Source organism: Miscanthus floridulus, chromosome 2, assembly GCF_019320115.1.
Source record: "Miscanthus floridulus cultivar M001 chromosome 2, ASM1932011v1, whole genome shotgun sequence".
NCBI classification, from domain to species: Eukaryota; Viridiplantae; Streptophyta; class Magnoliopsida; order Poales; family Poaceae; genus Miscanthus; species Miscanthus floridulus.
Window position 1 is genome coordinate 159,390,025 of NC_089581.1, and position 11,215 is coordinate 159,401,239.

Consider the following 11,215-nt stretch of genomic DNA (forward strand, 5'->3'; position numbering starts at 1 on the left):
CCGGCCGAATACCGGCTGGGCTGCTGGCGCGCCGCGTGGGCGACACTTGAGAGTCGAGACGTGCGGCCGTGCGCGCAGTGGGTCGACGCGTGGCCGTCTGGGATGGACATGGCCGGACTGAACGTGTGGAGGGCGGGCGCGCCCGTAGAATGCTTCGGGCTCGAAACGCGATGAGCACGTAGGGGTGGCTAGCCGTAGCCGGTAAAAACGCACGGACGTCTTCGGTCTTCACGTGTGGAATGCGCCGGGCCGCCCGGCCGCTTGTACGGGGCCTGCGCCACGTACCGTTTTGGATTTCAGCACGCTCCATCCATGGGCGGTGATGCCGTCCCGCGCGGAGCTGAGTCGCGACGATGTCTGGTGCGGACCGCGGCCGTGCGTCATGTGCAGCTGCGTCCTGCGTGCGTGCGTGTGATGACATCGCTGTTTGCTGGTCCGGTCCAAGTTGCGTGATGGGGTTGCCAGTTGCCAACGACCAGTCGACCAGAAATCCAGAATGGTATGAGAGTATGATCAGATCCTTCAGGAGTTGAAGAACCAAAGGCTCGCCCTCATGGCCAGAGGGACTTACCCTGGCTGTGAAAGGAGTACTTCTCAACATCATTCAACAAGTTAACTAATAAGCTTGCCGAGTTAGACCAGATCAAGTAAAAAAACAGTTTTAAAAAAAATCTTCTATTTGCTTTTGTATACTGGCGTAGTATCATGTATTGCCTTCATCCCAAGTCAACATGTATTCCAAATGAATGCAGATGGAAGATAAAAAGGAAACGAAAAGGAGAAAGAATCACTTCCTAGCGATCTGATACTGACAGGAATTTAAAACAAAACAAAACTCACCCTTGCAGCATTCAAAGGGCCTGTTTGGCACACCTCAACTTCACTAGTAAAACTTTAAAAAAACAGCTGTATGAATAACTTTCTAGGTGAAATTGAGCTGTTTTGGAAAAACTGTTTGGCAAAACAGCTTCACCAACAACTTCATATATGGATGAAAGAAAGAAATAAAGGAGAGAGCTAAGATAAGCTATTTTTTTCAGCTTTATCCCAACTCATGTCTTTGTAAGAGAAGGTGAAAAACAACTTTATGGGTGAAGCTGTTTTGGAAATAAGTGTTTGGCAAATAAAACAGCTCACAACAGCTCATTAAATTGTTGTGAGATGTGCCAAACAGGCCCAAATACTACAAGCAAAAGGCATTATGCAGTTCAAGATGCCAAGGAACACAATTCCTAGGCACCATATGCTTCCCACATTTTGCAGGTAATGGCGTATGACCAGCAGCGAAGCCACAGTGCATGTGTCGGGGTCATGCGACCTCGATAACTTTGTACGAATCAGTGGAACCCCGCGTATTCCGGCCAGCTACGACCCCATCAAATTGAGTTCATGAATCTGTGCGACCCCGACAGCAGTTTAGTCTAGATTCGTCGCTGCGTATGACCTCTTCCAGATGCCTATCATATCATACATCAATAATGTCTTCTTGGCTTGTTCTATTGCTGCTCACGTCCGGAAGCGACGAGGAGGAGAATCGGTGATATCTGTAGTTATCCAAGGACGACACAGGCTGCTGCGGATTCAGGGTTGGCGGCGGTGTGAGGTTCCTCTGCGCTGGGAGTGGGACTACTCCATTGTACAAAAAACCCTCACCGATAAGGCTGCACAAAATTATGGTTACATTTTTGCAACCAACGTCGCAATTACGCACAGATAAATAAAGTATTCCCCATTTATGTCCTCGTTCTGTTTGGTTCATTTGAGCTTTGTTTTTTAGGGTGACCTTTTTCATGTTAGGCATGCTCACCTTTTCCTTTGGAAGCTATCGACGCCACCTCCAAGACTCTCCACAGGAAGGATAGTATCTTCTCTTGGAGTAAGGGACCAGGGACTTGGGGCAGGAGGTTCGTTTGAAAAGTATCTTCTTCTGATAAGCTGAAAAATGCATTTCAGTAGCATTATATTAAAGGTGAAATATACAAAGCGAAAAAATAAACCAATGAAACTCTTATAATAACTAACCAAGCGGAAAAACTTGGTCACAGCTTCTTTGTCATATCTTGCTTGTTTAGCAGCCTAGAAACAAATCATACATGTTACTGCATCACATTCCATAAGAGAAAATGAAGCCCTCAGAGACGAGTGTAGGATGTTAATAAGAGATCTAACCGACACAAGACCGGAGTTCCCAGGAAAGCTCTCTGTGAGTGGAAGTTCTTCGCTGCATCGAAGAAGGCCCTGCTTCTCAGCCCATTGGCGAGCAAGATCAACAAGATTCCCCCTGCTTGCTCTTGTCCCATCTCTTGGAACGATATCCACTTTATTAGCAATTACCAGATAAGGCACCGGAAGTCCTCCTGGTCCACCAGATCCCAATGGAGCTGAAAATGTGCCAGTTTCAGCAACTTCAACTGCCCATTTATTCAAATTTCTCTTGGTCTTCCTCTGAGAGAGATCATAAACAAATATGACACCTGATGGATAATTTTGGAAATGGTGAATTTGATGTTTAGTATTGATCGATAAGAAGTAAGATAACTAGAAAGGACAGAGGTTTCCCTATTTAAGATATTCTGACAGCTGGCAAGACTAAAGTGGGAAGAAATTTAGAACCAAAGTAGAAATAAAGCAAAGAACTGACAGAAATGATATAGACATGCACCGGGTGTGGATCAACAACTGCTAAAGGTAGCCTATGCAGATTGAAGCATTGACACTAGAAAATGTAATAAATAGGCCTACTGCAAACATAGGAAAGATCGCCAAAGATGCTTAAAAAGATCGCCAAACATGCCCACAGTAATATGTTGGAAATAAAAAGAGTGACACAGCATGTACCATTGATTTGTGTATAGAAAATCGACCGGCATGCCTTGTACCGTTCATGTCCTGAGACATCCCAAAGCTCAACAAAGAAGTTCCTTTCAGCATCACTGATGTTATTTGATGAACCGCCCGCACTTCCATAAGTAACATGCTGAATGGTAAGCAGAAAAAGGAGTGTAATTAGACACAAATTGCAAACCCTACAAGTGACGAAAGCACAGAAAATACTCACTTTGACGCCCACAGTGCATCCTACTGTTTGAGCTGGTCGAGCAATAGCAGAACTTTTTAAAATGAGATGCACCAATGAAGATTTCCCAACACCTGAGAAGGGGGAAAGGACAATGCATACAGCTAAAGAACTATAGCCAGCAGTGTAAAATTTAAAATCGTGCAACTTTATTGTGGACTGTTTAGTTGCCACTTGCCAGTTCTGTAAGCACACAATATAACATTTAAGATTAAAGCAAGGAATGTAATTGAACATTTGAACTTATTCATCAAGGAAAAAATTAACAGAGTAGCCGTTGCAGGTCTCAGCTGGTGTCAGGGCAGGATGCGGCAATATCATTTGCAATATAATAATGGCTTTTATATCCCTTTTGTCATGTAAGTTGCAGGCCGAATGGTCCAACATGAAACTATCTGTGACTTTGTTGTTATTTCTTAGTACTTAATGAATCATGCACATTACATATTCTCGAAAACAAAACAGATAATTAGCAAAGATCAGTTTGTTCTATGCTGCTTCCTTTTTTTATGGTAGATCTTACTTCAAGATATTATTCCATAACACAATATAGAACAGGATAGGCAACGCAATCTTCAAAGAGAGATATTACAGCCATTTAAAAGTTGCACATATGCTTAGGAGAAGTGAAGGAGTCAATGTGGTGGGTATTCTTGCCAAAGGTTCACAGGGATCAAGCTTCCAGGCTGAAGACAGCAAAGCTCCAAGAAGGGTTTAGTCTCGGTACAGTTACCACAACGTGCCACCAATAAAGGTGCCATATTTCTATTAACATTAAGATGCCAGGGTGGGTGCCTGATGAGCACCCCTGAACAATTCCAACCAGAGTTTCAGATACTGGAATCAGGTTCAGAACCAGACACTGGTCAGTTAGCAATTGGCGGTTAGTCTGCTTTCAAGTATGAATAGAACAGCTGAACTTGGTTAGATTAGGTGACAGACTAGTCAAGGATTTCAAATGCATGTGTGATTCTGATTTTAGTGACTTAATATGATGACAGCTTCCATTTTACAGACCGGAAAATCCCAATCCTGACAGGCAAACAAGTGCAGCCGCATCACATGACTTCCATTCCATTGGTGTAGGACTGTAGGACATACTACTGAACATAAATACTACTAGGACATACTTCAATATTTATCCATAATGTGATGCAGAGCAGGATAAGCAATTCAATCTTCAAAGAGAAATGCTATAGAGTTACAACTCTTTAAAAGCTACACATATGCTTATGAAGGAACTAAACACGATGATGTTTCAGGCATTATTGCTCATAAGGTTCATGGCCATCAAAGCTTCCAGTTTAAAGATAACATAGCTCCAAGAAAGGGTTCAGTTCCGGATTACTTAGGACAACAGAGCACCAGTAAAGGGGCCATATTTCTGTGAAGATGCTAGGGTCAGTCCTTGATCGATAATTGAATCAGTGAGCATCCAACCAGGGCTTCAGATATTGGGACCAGGTTAGAAACCAGAAATGACCAGATGGAAATTTGCAGTTACTGCTTTGAAGTATGAAATAGGATATCAAAGTTTAGTTTGAAGTATGAATAGAGAAATTTGCAGTTACTGCTTTTAAGTAACTGAAATTTGGTAGCATTAGGTGATGAGCTAGGTTGGGATTGAGAAACTGCGATTTCAGTTACTCTGTACCATGACTATCCCCATTGTACAGTTCGGAAAATCCTCGTCCCCACAAGAAAAACTAATGTGGCTGCATCAGCTGATTTCAATTCGCCTAGTCTTATACTCTACTCCATATGCTTGGTTAACGACATGAGCCTGTATCCAGGTCTGTGCATTGCAGCTTGTCTATGTAAGCTTGCACAGTTCTCAAAACAGTGCAGATTAACTAGTATGCCGGATTTAGATTTACAAAAGCCGATGGGGCACACAATAATGAAACATTGCCACCTCCCCTGCCTCTACTACTACTAGAAACAGGAGACTACTTCTGGAATATGGAGGTAACAAGCACAATTACTAAACACGGTTTGCTTGTGCAGGACGACCAAACAGAAACAGCGAGATATTGCATATGTTTATGCTGACTTGGATTGTGCTGCATAAGATCTAACAAATCACACCATACAACATTGATACAACTGCTGACTGCACCTAAATCTCAGCCCAATTCACACTGTCGGAACAGATAACGTTAGCATGCGTCACGTTGATACAGGAACATTCCATCCTGAAACTTTACAGTCCATTTGGGAACATTTTCATATTCCGAAACACCAGACAGACGATTGACAGTTAATATGATTGCCTACCATGTTCTCGGATTCTCGAAACGTTCGTCATGTATCAGGTTCAGGACAAGTCGCGAAGGCACACCTGAATCACCGACGATGAGGACGCGCACTTGGCCGAAGGGGCCGACGCCGTTCTGATCCCGACCGCTGCCGCTGCTGCTCCGGCTGCCGCTATCCTTCCAAAACATCGCCGCCGCCGCTCGAACACGACGCCGCCGAAAAAAGAGCCTCGGTGGTTAGGTCTCTGGTCTCCGGATCAGACCTCGACAAGACCCGCCCTCATTGGCGCAATTCGCTGCGACGGGAAGGAAGGGGATGGTACCTCCTCAGCCGTGGAGGGGTGGGGTGGAGGGCTCGGGGCTTCGGGCACCGACAACAGAGGCCCGGAATGGCCGCGACAGCGTGGCGAAAGACGTGAATGGTGAATCTCATCTCCTTTTGTCTTTGGTTTCAAGCTGATTGCACTTTGCGGGTACGATTGACTCGCAATAAAATATGTTGCGCTTGGATCCTGACGAACGGCACATGATTACCCTTTAATAGTCAATCGAGATTTTTGTGCCCGTCGGATCGCTCAACAAAGGTTTTTTTTTTGGCTTGTAAAAAAATAAAACAAAAAGAAAAGAAACATCTAATTCGATTTGTTGCTATGCGACCGAACGCGCAGCGCTGTTAGGTTAAACAGCACAATCCCGTGCGCCTGTCATCACGACATGAAAGCACGATAGAATATGCGAAGATTAAACCAAAAAACACATTAGCAGGAGTGCAAGATAACCGGATGTGGGAGATCCGTTCAGAACGCTTTACATGTTGGAATCATCAATGATTCTGTAGGCCAGTAATCGTTGTAGATATGAACATGGTAAAATCAGCTCGCCAAAATGAACGTACATTGGCATCCGCCCTAACATCTAGCGATAAACGATGTTACCGCATCATAGCCTGCTCACTCTTCGTTAGTGATCAACCATAAAAAAGAACCTAGCTTCTGAGGTGTGAAGTCACTGATTGGTGTTGCCTTCTCGAACTCTGATATATATAAACAATTAGCTTCACACAACTTAAATCTCAATGGCACGTTTATACAGCGAACCACTAGTTGAATCAGCTAGGCAACATCCATAATGAAATGTTGGCATCTCATAGGATAATGCGACTCACGATTAGTGTGAGGATACGCGGTTCCACCTTTAACAATCCTTTATCATATCCAGTGGCGGAACCAGCGATTTTGATCAAGGAGACCGGACAAATATGATGAGGCCTTTTAAACGTGGTAAATGTATACTAAGTATAAGTTTCAATAATTTTTTAAATATTTTTATATACCTAGTTAGTATTCATGACAAAAAAGTCATAATATATTGTAATGAAAAATGGGTGAATTGATGGCTTAATGTGCTATAAAGTGACCTGCCCATGCTGGCCCCTGGTTACGACACTGATCATATCACCATCTTCTTCAGAGTTACCCCTTTCAGCATCGACTCCCAAGGGCCGAAGGGCGAGCCACCTACACCATTGGGCAAGTAGCTGCTTCTAGGCCCATCATTACGAGGGCCAATCCATCTCTCGAATGGTCTGAATTCTGTGACCTAAGCCAGAGAAGTTGCAATTCCCTTCAGAATATGGTCCTGAATCTCCGCCCCCCCCCCCCCCCCCCCCCCCCCCCCCCCCCCAACAAATTGAAAAAAATGCATACTATCATACAGCAGCTATCTATGAAAATTAAGATAATCACTTCGTGAGAATCACCGGCATCGAAAGAGGGGGGAAAAAAGAGTTTAGAACCATTAAAATGTTTAGTATAAGAGAATGGGTGAGAATAAGCATACAAACGTTCCGTACATCATTCACGTAGTTGCATACGACAATGCATGTTGTCAGTCGTTGAATTTACCTTATTGGATCGAAATGATTGCTCAATTTGGCAAAGCTTCGGCCTCCGGATTGTATGCCACCTGCTTAGGACAAATCGTAGTAAAAAAGTGAAAAGTCCCTTAGCTCTGTCATATAAAGTAATGCTGACGGTCTAATAAATACCTTGACGGCGTGACATGAGCATTTCCACAAAGAATTCCCCGTGCCGTACAGAAGCAGCAATGAGCTGTGCTATGTTTTCTGAGTAGTATGATGCGATTGGACTACCAGTAAGAAGACAATCCACCTCACTCAAATATGATACCACAGCCCATGCATCATCAACAGCTTCACTGTCAATGAAATCAATACCTGCAAAACAACAAATGCCAACTATTAGGTAAAATCCATTTAAATGATAGTGAACAAAATGAATCAGTAAAACATTTTTCAGCAAAAGCAACGGCCCTAAATTATAGATGAGATTTCAGTGGACCCAACAGATATGCTTGTTAACGCATTTTAGTGAAAGAGAATATCCCATTTGCTACTTTTGACAAATGAAAGAACGGTAACAATCTCCAAGGTGAAAACATGTATGCAACATACATGGATCTACGCTATTCAGTGCTCAAGCAAAAGATATATTTCTTCCCTTTCAACTACCAGCACTTCGTGTAGAATATATTCTGCACTTTCAACTAGCAGCACCGTTTTTTGCCTTTTGCTTTCAAACCTCCTTGTGCTTTCATAGTGGTCAATGCAATTATGGAGGGGGGAGATTGAGAGGCCAATTAGAGATGTGCCTTCATCACTTCGTGTGTGATGAATGATTCACATGTGTAAAGAGATTTAGTATTGCCTAGCTAAGCAAGAAAGTCCATAGCTGCAGTTACAAAATGCATCATATTATCATCAAGACATAATTGAAAGAGAGGACCAAATGCATATCATCGAATGCTATTGCCATGCATGCTAAGAAGCATCAGTCCCCAATTTCCGAATGCACAAATGTGCAGTGTCCCAAAGATATTTCTAGCATGCTTATCCAGGCAGCATAGCAGTAGAACAATAAGAAAGTTCTGTTGAATACCAATAAAAAGTGTGAAAGTTGACCCAAATTTTAGGAATGTCAGTCACAGCAAAAAAAAAAACCCTGGGAAATAACAATATGAGAAGCACTGGTTGTCTGGCCCACGCTAGCCGCTTCTGGCATTGTCATGACTACTGAAGCAGGCTTGTCTCCACAGACCACAATCCACATAGAGGCAGGTCGAAAGAAGGGAAAGCTGTAGAGGCATATTTTCCCCATTCAGATATGGCTGAGGCACAGCAGGGAGAAGATAGGTACGTATAGCACAAGACACAAGAGGTAAGCAAAGGCATGACCGCATGAGGATGAGAAAGGAGACAATGTGGTCATGTGGAAGTGCTGAACCAAGCGGGGAGACAGAGTGAGCACCTTGTGAAGGGACTGGGAGGATCAGATGATGTAACGGTGGCATAGGGATGCGGCGGTAAACGAAAGGAGAACTAGAAGGTACTGCTGGAACCTGAAGGGTGGACCGGTGGAGGCAAAGGCAAGAGGGTTGAGACCTTGAAGGGGCAGCAGGGAGAGGATCTGTGGTGCTGATACAAAACGTAACAGCCAATAGAATCAGAGGCGACATCAATGTCTCCTGCTTAATGAAAACGTGCCACGGCACGCGAAAAAAGAGAGGCAACATCAATGTCAAAATAATATAGCTGACATGAGTCAAATAGAGTGGGAATTAGAGGGGAGGGGGGATGTTGTTCCTGATCACTAACCTTTTCCTGGCGTTCTGAGCAAAGGCATGCCGGGCATCCGAGAGCACACGTAGGGCTGTTTAGTTCATCACCAGGCAACTCTGCCTGGCGCTCTGAACACTCCCAGGCGTTCAATCCAGAGTGCTCCCAAGCGTTCGATTTCGAGTTGCCTGGGGCTCAAACAATTGCCCCCAAAACATTGTTTACTGCTATTGCATGAAATTCATAATTTCATATATGTGCAAGACCCTCATTCAGGTATCACATTAGTATGGAGAAAAAGAGTAGCTCTTGCACAAGCAAGCAATCTGATGCTGCTTCTGAATCGAAGACCATAGACAATATTGGAATCGTGAAGAAAAGACACAACTATTATTGCTGTCTAATAAGTGTTGAAACTTTGAAAAAAAAAAGTAGCAGCTATATCTCGATAAACTCCTAAAATAAGAACCAAATATATTTAAAAACTTGTTTAGCTTCTTGGCAGCCATCCCCGACAGCATCAAGTCCCACTATGGTGCATTGGTGCCGCTGGCTGGTGGTGTGTCTTCGTGCTTCTCCTCCTGCTCTTGTTCCTCCTCTTCCTCGTCATCAGTGGCCTCGTATTCGGCATAACCTTTGGCCTCCACCCCATGCCTCAGTTTGTCTTGGAGGGCGCTTATTCTGTCCAAAAAATGCCTGGTAAAGACATTACTTACCCTGGACTGTCTGCACCGTCTCCATCGGCACCAGCACCTTCTTCTTATTCTTCCTCTTTCCCAGTGTCTCCTTCCCCTCCTCTTTATTGCCCTCTTCATCTTCGTCACTGCTTAGGCACTCGAACTCGTCTTCATCGGGGATTGGTCTTCTGGCGCAGAGTTCATCCAGATCCACCCTTGCTTTCTGCAGCTCCTCATCGGAACAGAGCCTCGACGACGAGCTAGCCATCGCCTCGTGGGCCGATCGATAAGTCGACTTCGGATCTCCTCCCTCGCGATTCGATCTCGCAGCACCGTGCAATTCGATTTAACGGATTGACTCAGCGAAAATCAGGATCCCGTGGACGCGTACATATATACTAGCTCCTCCCTGTTCGTTCTGAGAGATCGATTCCGAGTTTCCGACGGACCAGACCAGGACACGAAAAAATCGCACCAACACCGCCTCGGACTGGACTTAGGGTTTGGCAGGGCTTCTCCACCCCCACCGATTTCAGAGCCGTTTGAAGCCGTTTTCTATTAAATAGGGTAAAGTAAAATAGCTTCACTTGTGAAGCTCTAAAAACATGCTCTTATAGTGATTTGGGGTGGGATGGAGAAAAAAAAAAGTGGCTTCTTCCGGCTCCTCCTCCAGGCCTTTAAAAACATGCTCTCACAGGGAAGCTATTTTATCAAACGATTTATCAAAACCGCTTCAGCTCCACCGGTGGAACTGTTTGTGGAGCTGAAGCAAAAAAAAAATAATAATAATAATAACTTCACTAGTGACTATCCCCATTGTACGTTCAGAAAATCCTATCCCCACGAGGCAAACTAATGTGGGCATGTGGCTGCATCAGCTAACTTCAGTTGGCCTAGTCTATACTCTGCTATACGCCTATACGGGCTTGGTTGTGGACATCAGCCTGCAGGCCCAATACAGTATTAAAGTATGCCAAATTTAGATTTACACAATAATGAAATATTCTCACCTCCACTACCTCTACTAGAAATAGGAGACCTCAACTAGAACTTGGAGGTGGCTACATCCAAGACAATTGTAAGCAAACAAGCATAATCACCAAACACAGCTTGGCTGTGGAGGACAACCAACCACATTGCATATATATGTTTATTTACTACATTGGATTGTGACCAATCACACCATACAACATTGATATAGCTGCACCTAAATCCCAGCTCAATCACACTGTGAGAACAGATAAGAAGGTTAGCAGTAGAGCGAAACCATCAGTTGATGCAGGAACATCCCATTCTGAATTTTAACAGTCCATTTCACATTCCGAAGCACCAGATAGGGTGACAGACGATTGACAGTTAATATGATTGCCTATCGTGTTCTCGGATTCTCAAAACGTTCGTCATGTGTCGTCAGTGTCGCGAAGGCACACCTGAATGACCGACTATGAGGACGCGCACTTGGCCGAAGGGACCGACTCCGTTCTGATCCCGGCCGCTGCTGCTCCGGTTGCCGCTATCCTTCCGAAACATCCCCTCCGCGCCTCCGCCGCTCGTACCGACGGCGCAGACA

At 44.4% G+C, this 11,215-nt stretch overlaps 1 protein-coding gene across 1 annotated transcript; it reads right to left on the reverse strand.

The window, feature by feature from the left end:
• Nucleotides 1-727: 727 nt before the first annotated feature.
• LOC136540322 (small GTPase LIP1-like) lies at nucleotides 728-5,723 on the reverse strand. Its single transcript, XM_066532321.1, has 7 exons — nucleotides 5,418-5,723; nucleotides 3,059-3,150; nucleotides 2,839-2,977; nucleotides 2,170-2,474; nucleotides 2,023-2,076; nucleotides 1,808-1,935; nucleotides 728-1,661 (listed from the first exon to the last, which is right to left on the reverse strand). The coding sequence occupies exons 1-7, from the start codon at nucleotides 5,521-5,523 to the stop codon at nucleotides 1,466-1,468; spliced, it is 1,020 nt and encodes a 339-aa protein (XP_066388418.1). The 5' UTR covers nucleotides 5,524-5,723; the 3' UTR covers nucleotides 728-1,465.
• Nucleotides 5,724-11,215: the final 5,492 nt, after the last annotated feature.

What these genes read in the sequence shown, in the direction of transcription:
- LOC136540322 (XM_066532321.1), bottom strand. Translation starts at nt 5,523, where the DNA reads ATGTTTTGGAAGGATAGCGGCAGCCGGAGCAGCAGCGGCAGCGGTCGG. An exon ending in GGAACTCCGGTCTTGTGTCG is followed by an intron (nt 2,077 to 2,169) that starts GTTAGATCTCTT and finishes ATTTGTTTCTAG; the next exon opens with GCTGCTAAACAAGCAAGATA. An exon ending in GATAGCTTCCAAAGGAAAAG is followed by an intron (nt 1,662 to 1,807) that starts GTGAGCATGCCT and finishes AATTTTGTGCAG; the next exon opens with CCTTATCGGTGAGGGTTTTT.